At 40.7% G+C, this 16742-nt stretch overlaps 1 protein-coding gene across 1 annotated transcript in view; it reads right to left on the bottom strand.

Annotated features, from left to right (window-relative positions):
* Nucleotides 1-219: 219 nt before the first annotated feature.
* Nucleotides 220-16742, bottom strand: part of stx8 (syntaxin 8) — a 47770-nt gene continuing 31247 nt past the window's right edge. Inside the window, exons 7-8 of the mRNA XM_085277251.1 lie at nucleotides 16417-16518; nucleotides 220-990 (exon numbers count right to left, since the gene is read on the bottom strand). Of these exons, the coding sequence (XP_085133377.1) occupies nucleotides 926-990; nucleotides 16417-16518 (167 nt within the window). The 3' untranslated portion in view covers nucleotides 220-925. The remainder of the gene's footprint in view (nucleotides 991-16416; nucleotides 16519-16742) is intronic.

Here is a 16742-nt window from a genome sequence, read left to right as displayed (position 1 = left end):
TTTTAAATTGTAAGTCTACAGAATTTAATGTATTCAGTTTATCCCTGTTAACTGGTTGCAGTATCATTATAAATGTAGTAGGGGAAAAAATACACAATGGAATGAATTAAAGTAGTACTAGTGTGTTAAAACTTTGCCAAAGGTCCACACTACCTAAAGATCATGTTACAAAACACTTCAGAGTGAGGCGTGAGCGTAAACGCAGACAGGAGTCCAGGCTCTATAAAATGGAAATGTCATTTATTAGAAATTACAAGCTGAATTGATTTACAGGGAAGGAAAAGAGCCATGTTAGTAACACAGCCGAGCTGTTTGTTTTGGCTATGAGCTATTCTATAAACATTACAAAATCCAAACAAAATGATAACATTACAGCTGCTACAGTAATAAATGGGTAAATATAAGTGAGTGTGAATATTGCAAAGCTTGCGGAATTACTGTATCCAGTGCAAACCTCAGCCCAACCACAGACAGGCTTATGAAAGAAAAGTCCCCGTTGCCTGCGGGAGGTCCTACTGTTAGGTCAACATTCTCACAGTTCAGGCAGTAAAATAAACCTTTTTCAAAATGCTTACAAATCTCCAAATAATTTAAGAGTTTGATGATTTACTAATTTATTAGTAAGACATTTGAATATCTATTAAACAATTTACACCCACAAAAAAAGAAAGTAAATGTCTTTTGAAAGGTTACATATACCCTTAAACCCAAGAGTGACATACTGGATAAAAACATTTGTCTGTGGGGTTTTCCCCACTTCTCCTTTATTAGATAGCCCAAAATGACCTGTGTCTTAATGTGAAGAACAAGTATGGTAAATCTGCTTAAATGAGGGTCTGTCTGTTTGATGTCACTGCTGATTAAATTCTGCTCCAGACTTTCATTGTTGCTGTCCGACACGGGTCCATGATCACTGCTGTCTTCATCACACAGGCCACGCAGCAATCACTATAATGGCTATAAGAAGTAGTACGATCACTACCAGCATCCCTGAGCAGAAGGAAGGAGGGAAAAAAAGACATGTTAGAACAATTGGAGGGAAAAGGACATCAGACTACAAGGTTCATTAAGTAATTTCACACACACACAAAAATGAAAATCTGGATGCTTTTTCTCGCCTAACACAGTGAGAAAACACTTCTGAAGAAGACAGGTTGCTGTGTGAATAAGAACAGAATGCAATCAGATGGAAATCACTTAATCTATAACATGCAATAATGGCCAGAGATCAGGTGATTTACTCGAATAATATATATATTTTTGCCTTGACAAACTTGGGTTGCTTCTGCAGTATGCTTTGGAATATCATCCATTTGGACTAAGAAGCGCTGTGTGATCAGTTTTGCAGGATTTGGCTGAATCAGAGTGTAGCCCTGCACACTTCAGAATTGATCCGGCTCCTTCCACCAGCAGTAACATCATCAATAAACACTAGTGACACTGCGTTCACCTTGTTTAACAAATGATGTTGTATGCTTTGGATCATGAGCAATTCTTTTCCTTCTCCATGCTCCATTCTCTTCAGTACAACTTAATCTTGGTCTCATCTGATCAAGATGATCACTTTCTGTGCTTTTGGTGTAGCTGAGCTCTCCAGTGAACTCGCTGGCTGTTGATTTGGTGACTTGTAAAATTTTTGATGTCCTTCTATTAAGTTTTTTTTTTCCCTCTTCAGCCTAATGTTGGCCTCATTCGCTGACATTTGGGGCTCACATTTAAAATTACATATAAAAACTATTAAATATAAACTTTAGATATTAATGTCTGCTTCATCTGTCATGAAACAACAAATAAACAGACCTCATCTTGCCACAAAACTGCTTGCCAGTCAATTGTCCAGTTTGGAGTCTTTGAAATTGGGAAACTGTGTATAAAAACTGTGTATAAAAATGTCTAATGTAAAAGCTGAAAGTCTGCACTTCAATCATATATTGATTGTTGGATTTAAAATCCACTGTGGTCGTGTCCAGAGACAAAACTACGAACACCGTGTCTTTATCCAACTAATTATAGACGTCAGTATGTGTCACTCTGTTGCCAAATAACCAAAATGAGTTACAGTGTAAGCATTAATTTTTTAGGGTGTTAAGCACTGGACACCCGCTCCAGAAGTTTATTTATTTTGTCTGTGTTAATCATGAACTGCTCTACATTTATTTAAAAAGCAATGAGACTTCATCATAGTCAACAACCACCACCCATCCAGTCTAGCAAGGCTAAATAAAAACAAAAATCACTGCTGCTCAGATACAGTTACACAATTTTCCAAACTCATTTGCTATGATAATTTATGCTAAATTTTCTTACTTGATGTTTTGTTGCTATAACCCCTGGTGATAAAACCTTTTCAGCTTGAAACTATATATATATATATATATATATATATATATATATATATATATATATATATATATATATTAGGGGTGCAACGATACACAAAATTCACGGTTCGGTTCGGTTCGATACTTTGGTGTCACGGTTCGATATTTTTTCGATACAAAAAAAATGTTCATGCATTTTTAATTTGTCATTTATTAAAATTATAAATATATATTTTAACTCAAAAGTACAGTTTTTAAATTTAACCCTAACCCTAACCCTTGTGCGCGTTTTTTATTTTGACAGCGAATGCGCACCTGCGGACCACTTATGTGCAGCCCTGGTTATTTAGCTCGTCATATTGCAGCCACAGAAATTATTTTGTCCATGAAACCATAAAGCTGCACTTTCTTTTTGCCTTATAGTCTGATTTGTCATAACTTCTCCGTTTTGTGGTAAGCTTTTATTTGGCTGTCACTTCTTCACCCTGACCTGTCTTATTTGGCTCAGCAGAACTGAAATGCTTTTACACGCGCACTCACATAAGCTCAGCGATTCTCTGCGCGATCAACCTCTCACATGTTTAAGCTTGCTGCGGGAGATTTCACTTGTCATGTTTGCATAGTAAGCTAACGATTAATAAGACGATGTCAGAGGAATTGGTGCACAAATTATCATCACTCACAGATCAGTGCTGTCGCTCTCTATACACAGTTCGCACGATTGCAAAGTGAAAGCAAAAAAACAAGCGCAAATTCAAACGCGACTTCAATATGTCACATATTGACAGTGGCTCACCGATGCCAATGACATAATTACCCAGCTACATTTCTGAAAGAATGCAAAAGCATTGACATATATTTTTCCTACAATAGCCCGACGGGCAGGGAAGAGATAGATTTTGGTAGCCCGACTGAAAAAATCGCTAGCTCCGGGACGTCGGGCTAGCGATATTGCAAGCCCTGTATCTGATTGAGGAATCACTCATCTTTGGAAAAGAGAGTTTATTACAGAGAAATGTCTCTTTCCAAAATAAAAGCTATACTATCCGCTTCTTCTGGGCTATATTCTCAGCAGCATAAGGAGAATCATGTGCTAACAGCTGTCTAAATGACTCGGCTAAAGTTAGTAGCATGCTTGTTGTTTTTGTCTTTGCACTAGGATGATGTCGGTGTAAATGTGCAGTCATATTCGTTGTGTTCCCACTAGTGCTTTCAGGTTAATCTCGTTGAAATGACCTTAACGCCACAACACGGCAAATCTCCGTTAACGAGCTACCGCCGATCGCTCCGTGCATGGGGCTAGACGGCCAACACGTTAACGAGCTAACTGCGCTAACACACTAGTTCACACCAATGTAATTGAGCATTGCATGGCACATCCAACATACTGTTTTACTTTAGTCCATGACTCGCTTACCTTCAGGGTCATACGTCACATGAAAACCAAAATAATTCCAAACGCCAGATCTGAATGAGGTTCAATTTGCCTGTTGCAAGGAGAGCTTAACTTCTGTCTCGCTAGCTTGCCCTGTGCTCTTCCTTCTGACTATGCTGTCTGTGTGGAGCGCTCAGTGGATCTGCGCTCGACAGTGCCTTGAAAAGCGCTATATAAACCCACTCCATTATTATTGTTATTATTGAATTACTTACGAGTTTAATTTGTCAGCAACTTTCTGCCAGCCCTCTCTCCTTGCTTTTGCAGCCTTTGCAGTGTTCCCTTGCGTTTTAATTAAACTCTGAAACTCCTGAAATCCCTCAATCAAGAGTTCTTGCTCTGCTGCCGGAAAATACCGAGCGCGCCCCTTCGACATTTTCGCCGACCAATCAGCGGGTTGCCGATCAATGTTTCTACTATCGATGCGTAGCCCCTTTTACGACACCCAGTGATGTCACATTACTGCGTCCAGCTGTACTAATCGTCAACAACAGGTGTGTTCGGGGAACCGGATTAGCGAGCTCACGGTTAGCGCGATGGTTTGGTCTTGGATGTGTCATTTGATCTTGGATGTAGTGAGCGACGTACGAAGAACGGGCCCCTGATCTACAATACGGCAGCAGTGATCAGTGAGATGCTTGACTACAAGTTGAACAGCGACAAGGGGCAGTACCCTCCATGGAGAAGGAGGCTAGAGGGCAAGATCAAAGTAGCACGGAGGGAGGTTAGCCAACTAACGGAGTTGCAGAAAGGTGCGACAAATAAGGTGCCTAAGAAATACAGCAAGCTGTCCATACCTGAGGCCTTGGAAACTGCCAAGCAAAGACTCACAGCCTTGGCCAGCCACTTGAGGAGGTACACCAGAGAGATAGAAGGCAGGAGAATAAACCAGCTGTTCTCCACAGAACCAGCAAAGGTGTACTCTCAGTGGCAAGGGAACAATAAGAGAACAGCACCACCAAGGCTGGAGACGGCGCAATATTGGAAGAGCATATGGGAGAAGGATGCAACCCATAACGGCAATGCTCAGTGGCTAGAGGATCTGAGGGCAGACCACAGCGACCTCCCTGAACAGGGTCCAGTAACCATCACAGTGGCAGATATCCAAGAAAGGGTCTCCAGTATGAAGAGTTGGACAGCACCAGGGCCCGACATGGTTCATGCCTACTGGCTGAAGAAGCTGACTGCACTCCACGAGCGTCTGGCAGCACAAATGAACCAGCTGCTAGTTAACGAGAGACACCCGGAATGGCTAACTGAAGGCCGGACGGTCCTGATCCCCAAGGACCCCAAGAAGGGACCGGTCCCCTCCAACTACCGACCAATAACCTGCCTCAGTACTACATGGAAGCTCCTGTCAGGCATCATATCGGCTAAGATGAACAGGCACATGGGTCAATACATGAGCGGGACACAGAAAGGAATTGGCAAGAATACCAGAGGCGCAAAACACCAGCTACTGGTAGACAGAACAATCAGCCGAGACTGCAAGACCAGACTGACCAACCTGTGCACTGCCTGGATTGATTACAAGAAGGCCTATGACTCAATGCCCCACAGCTGGATACTGGAATGCCTAGAATTGTACAAGATCAATGGGACCCTAAGAGCCTTCATCAGGAACTCAATGGGGATGTGGCGTACAACACTAGAGGCCAACTCCAAGCCCATAGCACAAGTCACCATCAAGTGCGGGATCTACCAAGGAGATGCTCTGTCCCCACTGCTGTTCTGCATAGGCCTGAACCCCCTCAGTGAGATCATTAACAAGACTGGCTACGGATACCGACTACGGAACGGAGCAGTTGTCAGCCACCTCCTGTACATGGATGACATCAAGCTGTATGCCAAGAGTGAACGAGACATCGATTCACTGATCCACACTACCAGGCTATACAGCAATGACATTGGAATGTCGTTCGGACTGGAGAAGTGTAGTCGGATGGTAACAAAGAGAGGGAAGGTAGTCAGAACTGAGGGGATTGAACTACCAGAAGGCAACATTGCAGACATAGAGGACAGTTACAAGTACTTGGGGATCCCGCAGGCAAATGGGAACCATGAAGAGGCCGCTAGAAAAGCTGCAACCACCAAGTACCTGCAGAGGGTCAGGCAAGTCCTGAGGAGTCAGCTGAATGGTAAGAACAAGATCCGGGCCATCAACATGTACGCCCTGCCCGTGATCAGGTACCCTGCTGGGGTAATAGGCTGGCCAAAGGAGGAGATAGAAGCCACTGACATAAAGACAAGAAAGCTCCTTACCATGCATGGAGGGTTTCACCCCAAGTCCAGCACCCTGAGGCTGTACGCTAAGCGGAAGGAAGGGGGCCGGGGACTGGTGAGTGTCAGCACCACAGTCCAGGATGAGACAAGGAACATCCAAGAATACATTGGGAAGATGGCCCCAACTGACCGAGTGCTCAGTGAATACCTCAGGCAGCAGAAACCCAAGAAAGAGGAGGGAGACGAGGAACCATCATGGAAGGACAGGCCCCTGCACGGTATGTACCACCGGCAGATAGAGGAGGTGGCTGATATCCAGAAATCCTACCAGTGGCTGGACAAAGCTGGACTGAAAGACAGCATAGAGGCACTAATCATGGCAGCACAAGAACAAGCTCTGAGCACAAGATCCATAGAGGCTGGGGTCTATCACACCAGGCAAGACCCCAGGTGCAGGCTGTGTAAAGATTAGAGATGGCACGATACCACTTTTTTATGTCCGATACCGATACCGATATCATAAATTTGGATATCTGCCGATACCGATATGAATCCGATATAGTGTGTTTTAATCAACAAAACTGTTTTTTTAAATATCTTGCTGCATTTTGTATAAGTTCATACTCAAGTTTAAAACAACAACTACACTAAAGCTATTCTGTTATACCTGTATGCAAAAAAAAATATTTCATAGTTCAGCAATACTGATCAATCTAATAAACTTAAACCTACACCATCCTCCCTATTCTGGTATTTTAAAGAGTACTTAGCATAAATATTAAGCAACCTAACTAATAGGGTTCCAACTCCCAGCAACAACAAAAATAAATAAATAAAAAATAGGGAACCACCCCTCACGCTCCACCTCATGATGCTTAATCGACGTAATCAACCTTAATTTGATGCAGTGTGAAAAAAAAATGCACAGAAATCAATTCTTTTTCAAGAAATATTAAATAGATTCAACATCTTTCTTCAACAAAATTGCAGACTGCACAGATGGTACCTTCCCAAAGGAAAAAGTACTATAGCTTACTAGGGTATATTAGACTTAACAGTTACTATATGCAGTAATGGACTTCTATACATTTTACATCAGATTAAAACTTTGGGTGTAAGATTCAGATAAATATTAAATAATTAAAAGCGAGACATTTTAAATGAGAATAAGAAAGAAAAGTATGTCTTTGTGCCCCCTTTTCCCTGTTAATGCCCTATCGGCCCCCCTGGCTAAACTTTGCTAGATCCGCCCCTGCACAGTTACCAGCCGTCAGCTACGTAGAAAAAGATCCTCGAGTAGAAAGTAATATTAAATACATTCTAACAACAGCTGATCAAGCTTAAACGTGCTGCTGTTGTTCAGCCGCTGGTTTCCTCTTTCTGGTGCAAAGTGGGCCAAAAGCAAACAAGAGACACGGACTCGCGACAGAAAAGCCGATCAGCTGATCATTAAGCAGTTTCATGATTGAAGTAGCAGCCGGAGAGCGAGAGGCAGTCGCTCGTTAAGCTTAACGCAGGAATGCTTTACAAACATTCAGAGATGGACTTACACACTTGCTTTACTTCTCTCGGGATAATTTTGTCGGAGATGAAATGCCGGGTTGCTAGCGAAGCTCCAAATGCTATCCAGACCACCGACAGGTCCCGCATGCCACAGCCGCTCTATCACGTGATGCATACTGCTCCGACGTGCTAACGTTCTGAGGTGAGTTACGGCGTGTTGCAAGTTTTGTGAGGTGCTTTCGTGATATTTAATGGATCGGATTACATTTTTTATTTTTCTCCGATATCCGATCCAGTAATTTAGGTCAGTATCGGACCGATACCGATACGTAATATCGGATCGGTCCATCTCTAGTAAAGATACCCCAGAGACAATCCAGCACATAACAGCAGGGTGCAAGATGCTAGCAGGCAAGGCATACATGGAACGCCATAACCAAGTGGCCGGCATAGTGTACAGGAACAGCTGTGCCGAGTATAATCTGGAAGTCCCGAGGTCAAAATGGGAGATGCCCCCAAGGGTGATGGAGAATGACCGAGCTAAGATCCTGTGGGACTTCCAGATACAGACGGACAAAATGGTGGTGGCTAACCAACCGGACATAGTGGTGGTAGACAAACAGAAGAAGACGGCCGTAGTGATCGATGTAGCGGTTCCGAATGACAGCAATATCAGGAAGAAGGAACACGAGAAGCTGGAGAAATACCAAGGGCTCAGAGAAGAGCTCGAGAGGATGTGGAGGGTGAAGGTAACGGTGGCCCCCGTGGTAATCGGAGCACTAGGTGCAGTGACTCCCAAGCTAGGCGAGTGGCTCCAGCAGATCCCGGGAACAACATCGGAGATCTCTGTCCAGAAGAGCGCAGTCCTGGGAACAGCTAAGACCCTGCGCAGGACCCTCAAGCTCCCAGGCCTCTGGTAGAGGACCCGAGCTTGAAGGATAAACCGCCCGCAGGGGCGTGCTGGGTGTTAAAAGTTATATATATATATATATATATATATACATATATATATATATATATATATATATATATATATTTTTTTTTTTTTTTTTTTTTTTTTTTTTTATAATTTCAACTTTAAAGTTAAAAAGTCAAATGTCAAGCAGCTGAGAAACTCCAAACCTGATTTGAGACAGACCCAGAGGGAAGGAGGGGAATTCATCAGACACAAGGGAATACACTTGGAAGAGGTAAGAAGCCCACATACCTCACTACTAATTTTCAAAGTCCTTGATCTAACACAAGTCCCAAGTGCCCTTGTAGCATATAACCATTCTTCTCTTGATGACTTAATGCAATTTACATGCGTTCAATGGCCACAAAAGCTTTATTGCCATAGATCGCACACTGTGATAGGCATGTGTTTCTGATTCTGTTTCAAGAGGGTAATCATTGTTTTTCTCTGATACTATGGCAGCAGAGAAAAAAATGTGCAAAAGCTCACTCACACTTCATCAAAGTGTTTTGCCCCCGGGACCTCAAAAAAATTACTTTTTTTTTTATTATTATTAAAGCCACCACCCTAGAGAATGGCAAAGAAAAAAATAACATGTAAAATCCACTACAGGTAGATATTTTATCTTCTAAGTAAAACAGAATCACAGTAAAGGCTTTAGGAATATTTTAAATAATTTTGGTGGATATATGGATCTATCTTTTTAACCACTGCCACAAATACTTGTGTAATGTAGAGTATTTACTGCATTAATTAACATAACTAAAGTAGTCCAGCTCAAATTCCTTTTTCCATATACCAGTTTGTTAATTTTGACACTGCCACCTAGAGAATAAGATGATAAAAGTTGAACTTTATTCAGTGTTAACTAAAATTTGCAAATTATAAAAGCCTGATTGAAACTTGCCGGGTCAGTATATGCTGGTAATCTGTTATTTGTGGCATATTAAAAGCGGTGTCCAGCACAGAGAGCAATGAAATAGAAACATTTTCAACTTTGAACTAGTTTTTTCAGTTATGTCAGCCAGATTTAAGGGCTCTGTTTCCAAAATGATTCAGAAATCTGAGACATTTCTGAATAATTACATTTTATATATATGCTGATACACTGCAAATATACTTTGAACACTAAAATATCAACTTAACTCCTTATTTAAGTGAATAACAAATTCAGAATAGAATCAGCATGGAGTGTGAATTTCTAAAATCTATCAAATATGTCACTTGAAATATGGCTATTGTGGTTTGCACGAGAGGTGTGTTTTAATCCAGGGGATGATGGTAACTGCTTGCCCTGGTTACTGTTTAAATTTAACAATTCATTTTGATAATCAGGAATGAGAGAAGGCAGTCCACAGAGTTCCCGGTGGTAACTGTAAGGCCTTACAGTATAAAGTATCTCCAGGTGGCTGTTGTTGTGATTTGGTGCTATATAAATAAACCTGAATGGAATTCAACTGGAGTGTTAGCGAGAGTAAGAGAGAAGTGATGGTGTGTGGTTTAGAGTACATTATGAGGATTTGATTGCCTTTAGGATATGCTGGTCTTTCATTCTGTATATGTATATATCAGACCACAAACCATGGCACACATTTAAAATTTGGAAAGGTTTTTGCCAAAGTCAGATTCCCACACCATTCCCACTTCTTCTACAGTGACACAGGAATGAAGATTAAAAAAAAAACTGCACATCTAGCTGGTCTGAGGGCTGTCAATACGTGGCCCCACTGACTTAAGTTGTCCATTGTTATTTAGCATGCGGCCGGTATTATCCCCAGCCCTTTCACTTTCGGTTTGCATTTCTCTCATTCTTTGGCTCTTGCTTTCTGCATTCCCCTCTGTGGCTTAATTGGTTGTCTTTCCCACGGGGAGAGAGACAGAGTGAGATATAAGCCATGCTGAACAAATTGCTTGCGGTGGTAGTGGTGGTTTGATGAAATGCAAGGCTGATGCTGGTTTCTTTGCCGGGATATATGAGACATGCCTGTACCATGTCCAGATGTCTTTATACCCCATTATCTTATTGCATCGTTCTTGTCAACCTTCTCCTTTGTTTTACTACTTATACTTATAGGCAGTTGTCACCTTATTTACATATGGGGAATTCTTTGAGCATAGCAGGTTTTTTTTTTTATTGTATACAAAAGGAATGTGTTCCTACATAGATTCACAGGATATTCATGCTAAGAGCCATCACTGGTTTAGTCAGGCCCTCTCCTCTTGATAACTTACACATGTGAGCATAATAAAATAGTCAAACCAGACACACATGCTCAAATACTTGTGATGACTCTTTAAAAGCTTCAAGCTTTAAGCAAATACACACATAAATTCGCAGCAATCATCTTTGTTTAGGTGTAAATGATAGGCCTGGTCTATATTAGATTCAGACATCAGAATTTCATTCAGTCTAGTCCAACATCTGTCAGCAACTCCATTTGACACCACATAGCAACAACAGTAATAAGCCGTGCAACACACACATGTTACTGTGAAGCAAGACTCTCGCTTGTTCTTTCTAACTTTCTATCGTCACGTAGCCGCCAGTCATGAAGCCACATTAGGCATCCACAATGCCCCTCACCCTTCCCCTTGGACCATGGCTGTCTGCCTCAGTAACTAAATAACCTACTCTGACCCTCAGAGGGCCTCTAGAGGCTAATGACAATAATGGCGTTAACTTCCCAAATAGATTAGGGCTCTGCTGTCACATTGATGCTGAGGGAGATAGTTGGTGTCTGCTGATAGACTGACCACCCAGAAGTTTCGGAGGGCTTGGTCTGGGTTCAACCCATCTTAGCAATTTCCAGACATCAGTAAGACAACTTGCAGAGAATACCAATAATTGGTGAGAGAAAAGAGTGAAAGAGATGGCCCATAAACTGGTCTGGTCATTCCCCTGCCTTTAATAATAATGATAATAATGGATTGGATTTATATAGCGCTTTTCAAGGCACCCAAAGCGCTTTACAATACCACTATTCATTCACTCTCACATTCATACACTGGTGGAGGCAGCTACGGTTGTAGCCACAGTTGCCCTGGGGCAGACTGACAGAAGTGAGGCTGCCATATCGCGCCATCGGCCCCTCTGGCCAACACCAGTAGGCAAGTAGGGTAAAGTGTCTTGCCCAAGGACACAACGACCAGGACAGAGAGCCCAGGGATCGAACCGGCAACCTTCCGGTTACAGATGCGATTCCCAACCCCCTGAGCCACGGTCGCCCCTTTGTACACAAAAAAGACAAAACAAAGGAGAAAAGATTAATTTTATGCTAACAAGATAAACATGAACCTATTTTTTAAAAACACAACTAAAGACACGTATTTTTAATTGATTGTAGCTTTAGAAATATGTTGAAAATTTTGCTGACATATATATTAAAACATATGGTGTCCAACTAAAATGTGGCTGCATTTTCATCTACTACAGCATACGGAAATCTTTATCCATCTGTAAATTATATGTCGTGTGCACTTCTTTAAGGAGAAAATTGGAAACCCTACAGAAGTTATACATTATATATATTTTCCAGATTTGTATTACTCTGTAAAGACTTTAAGCAACTTGAGGTGACTGCTTTGAACATGGGAAAATATATATCTTTAAAACCATGATAATTGCCAAACTTCTTACATTTATTTTAAGGACAGTAATATTTCTATAAAGTTTATAGAACCGTATCATGGTTCCAGGAGAGCTTATAGAACTGCCAGACTTAAGATTCATACTTGAGGAAGAATTAATGGAAATTAAAGTGCACCAAATTTTGAGGCAGTTATGTGAAAATGTTAACTGTTTGGTGACGCAAGTGGAAAATCAGGGGACCTCATAAATCAGAGTATACAATACAATGCTCATTAAGAGTGCCACAAACGTCTGTTTTAAATGCATGCTAGCATTCATTTTTGATAGTGTTTATATGTTTTACAACATTTAAAAATGCAATTTATTTTTAAGGGTGTATCTAAAATATACATTTATGTGATATATCTGAGATTAATTGGTGCACTGCTTAGCTGGCAGATGAAGCTGCATGCACTGCAGTGTAATCTTGTGGTCTGAACACATGACCAAGGAGGAAACTGTGCTCCCTACACCCCTGTCAAATATGAAATATGAAAATGGTTTCAAATATTTACAGATATCTTGAGGCAAATTTACTTGAACTTGCCACTTACTGAGAAAAACCTCTGATGTGGAAACATCATTAACAGGATGTATACAGTAATTTAAAGCAAGCCTTTCATCAGCTATATAACACATATTTAACTGGGATCTCTGTCTGCCAACAGTATATCATGTTGGGGCGTTAAGAGGAACAAAACCTGCCATAAAATATCAAAAAACAGTTTTAATGTTATATTTCTCTCCCACACTTTGTGTTTTTCTTGGTAACTCCTAACTTGCAATTATAGACAATGTTAAGCAAACACGCTCTTCTCAAAAGAGAGTCAAATTCTGTCCGTCATAAACCAACGTCTGATGCAAACCACCTGTGGGATTCAGGGGGTTCCCGCAAAGGTCCTCTACAAATTTAAGATAAGCTCTGTTGGGAGGGTTATTCAAGTTGATGTTATCTGATTTGATGTGCTCTAACTTACATTTTCAGTAATGGCATTTCTGGCGTCATTTAGACTAATCTGCCACACATATTCAGGAAAACCTATGAGCTGTATTCCGTAAAAAAAATATAAAAAATAAAAAGCCCAAAAAACAAACTGCAACTCCCCCTTTTTTTGCTAGAATAATGCAAACTTCTCAAATGTTTATTAAAGGACTCTTGAAAACTCTTGCTTCCTGTTTGGGGTTGTTTTTTCATGTTATTGGAATCAAGACACCAGCCTCAAGGTACTGATGATGAAATAGAAACTTAACATCTGAGGTGCACCAAACTGAAATTTTGAATGAAGAAGATTTATAAATGCAGTCAAAATAATCTGAATCTTGGGTGGATTGAAGCCTGCTCTGTGCAGGAATCTAATATGTTTCAGCAAAATGGATATTTCTCAACACTACAGGGCACTAGTTATGCACAGTGTGTTCCAGCAACCATGGTTTAGCAATATCTGGGCCCTTTTCAAACGTTCAGCTAAATTTTTTGGTATAGTGTTTTTTGTTTTGTTTTGTATGTTTGCATGTATGCACAAAAATTTGCTATGCCCCTATCTTCAAAACTACCCTAATTTCCATTATGCTACGTTAACCTCCTTTTTATTTTTTTCTTTCCTGTTTGGGCTGATTGGGACCTGATGAATTTAAAAACAAAGAATTAGCAGATTTTTTTTCTTTACCTAATTTTTGTTTCTGAGAAAAATGAGATCCACATTTGAGGACATTTGTTTTAAACTTCGATAGAACAGTGGCAGCATAATGCCCTCGTAAGTGGATATCAGGCCCTTGTAGAGAAAAATTAAGTATTTTGGTGTAGGCAACCCAAAATGTGATGTCCACATATGTGGACGCCAGGTCCTAGGAGGTTAAGTATGCGTTTGGCTGTTCCAGCCAGACGTTCCTAACTTTACAAGGACTCAGCTAAGACATAACACCAAACACCGGTTTTGGATGAAAGGTGGTCTTAAAAATAAATAAAGCCTTAAAGCTGAGGAATTACAAACACACTGCCATGAAGAAAGAAGGAAAGCCCTCCAAACAATTTGTGGCATGTAGTACTTTCAGTTCTTTCTGTGCTTGACACAAAGACGAGTGTCAAACATGAAAAGACAAACGTGGGGATGACAGAAAGGATTGAAAAAAAAAGAAAAAGAAAGATTGAACAGAGGTGAGAGTGAAAAAGACCACAGGGGAATTTTCCATTTGTCAAAACAAATCAGAAACACACAAATGTGTATACACACACACACACACACGCACACAGGTAGACATAAGAAATACCTTTAAATACTGTTAAAAATGCAAACATGCACTCACCTTTACTAGGTTCACCTGTTTCATCTGATCAACTGCTCATTAATGTAAATATTCAGCCAATCCAATGGTATTAAATCAATGCATTTAGGCATGTAAACATGGTCATGACGACCTGCTGAAAATTAAACTGAGCATCAGAATGGGGAACAAAGATGATTTAATGTGGCATGGTTATTGGTGCCAGATGGGCTGGTCTGAATATTTCAGAAACTCATGATCTACTGAGATTTTCATGGATGACTAGGGTTTACAGAGAAGGGTCTGAAAAACAAATCCTATCCAGTGAGTGACAGTTCTCTGGTTGAAAAGGCCTTGTTGATGCCAGAGGTCAGAAAATATTGGCTAGACTGCTTCAAGCAGATAGGAAAACAACAGTAGCTCAAATCATCACTCTAAAAGTATGCAAAAAAGAGACTCTGATTGCAAAATGCATTAAACCTTGAAGCAGATGGCCAACAGCAGCAGAAGAGCACACCAGTGCCAGTCCTGAAACTAATTGCAAGAAACTGAGGCAATAATTTGTACTGGATCCCAAAATTAGACAACACTATATTGGAAAAATATTGTCTGGTGTGATGAGTCTTGTTTCTGCTGCAATGTTCAGATGGTATTGTCAGAATTTGGCATAAACAGCATGAAAGCAACTGGATTTGCCACTTAGCTCACTGCACTAGGAGGGCCTCCACAGTCACCATATCTAAATCCAGTAGAGATCCTTTGTGATGTGATGAAATGGGATATTCAAGTCATGAATGTGCTCCTGACAAATCTGCAGGAACTTTGTAATAGTATCATGTAAATATGGACCAAAATCTGAGAAAAATCTTCCCAGCACCTTGTTGAATCTACACCTAAAAAATTAAGGAAGCTTTAAATGCAAAAGGGGCTCAAATCTAGTACTAGGAAGCGAATGTATATGTATTTGCTCCATACAAACTTGCAGGTGATCATAAACATGAATGGACACACAAACAAATGCACAAACAGCCCAGGAATACTCTTCTGCCTGTGAAGATCGAGGGACTTCGCAAAAAAACGTTCAACAAAAAGAGAAAAAGAGTCCTGATTCTAACACAATCTAAGCTCTGGGATCTTCAAACAAACTCACGCTCAGGCACCATGGGGACAAGACCAACAGAATGAAGCATTTGGGGGGCTGACCTTCCTATTGCCTGCTCTGTTCCTGGCTGTGAGGTCTCCGTGCACAACAATGCAGTCTTTGCCATAGCAATGCGGTCTGGCATTTCACAGGGCCTACTGAGCCAGCCTCACTCACACTCACTGCCACATTCCATAGGTTGGCTTTAGAGCCAGTTAACACACATCTCGTGGCAGCTGTTTCCCTCTGAAAAGCGGGACCCTCTGAAAAGAGTGAAGCAGTCTTTTTGTACACAATAAAACAAAAGTTACACAAACCAAAGCAGATCAGTGATAATACTAAAGAAGGGTCATACATTCACAAAACTTCTAAGGAAAGAGGTCAACTCTGTAAATGTGAAGTTGAGACAACAGTGGCTGATGACACGGCCAACCCTCAGTGGATATTTGATGATTCCTCAAAGGACTTGCATGAGAGACCCTTAAAGCCAGGACACTGTTAGCAGGCGTGACAGACAAAACCAGTCCACCCACCATTCATTCACAACATGCTCTGTACTGAGAGGGCTTATTGCCATCAGCATCATTGTTTTTCAGCTCCATTAAACACTATTCTGGAAAATAAGGAAAAAGCAGCAGTAACACCAACGCTGCTGAAATGGCTTAATGGTGAAGATAGCTTTGTAATGCCAAAAGATCACAAGAAGCTTAGCTTGCAAAATGCACTTTTTGTGCATAGCTGCCACAGAAGCAATTATCTTTCTTTATAACAGCTAAATGCATGGGAAAAACCTGCAACAGATATTTTATGGCAAGTATTTATGCTATTAAAGATTGTTTTATAATATTTAATTAAATGAACAGATCTATGTGGTCTTCTGTGCTCCATGGCATAAAAGACAAAGACATGACAAAGTGCTTTGCATGTGAAAGAAACAGGAATGCTCACCGCAAGAGGCCGACTTCGTCTCCACTAGCTTCACCCTTCGTGTTTCATTACGAATTCTGTTATCTGTCGTGTCCACAAGATGTGCAAGGTCGTCAATAATTTCTAAGAGACAAAAAAAGACAAAAAAAAGGGGAAAAAAGTCAGTCAAGCTAATTGCTCAGGTCAGATCATGTGCACTAGTAGATTTAGATTTTATTTTGCATTAATCAAGTCACTGACACACAGACAACATAATATATTGTAGAGAAAAATATATAAAAAGCTCAAAGAAGAAGAAAAACAAATACAGGTTTTGCAAAAACTGTATCTGCTTTTCTTTACAATTG

The sequence above is a fragment of the Mchenga conophoros genome, linkage group LG6 (genome assembly GCF_057382185.1).
Source record: "Mchenga conophoros isolate Kocher_MC1m ecotype Shallow Benthic linkage group LG6, M_conophoros_male_GT1.1, whole genome shotgun sequence".
Taxonomy (NCBI): Eukaryota; Metazoa; Chordata; class Actinopteri; order Cichliformes; family Cichlidae; genus Mchenga; species Mchenga conophoros.
Note: the sequence above shows the minus strand (reverse complement) of the source record. Positions and strands in the feature narration are given on the sequence as shown.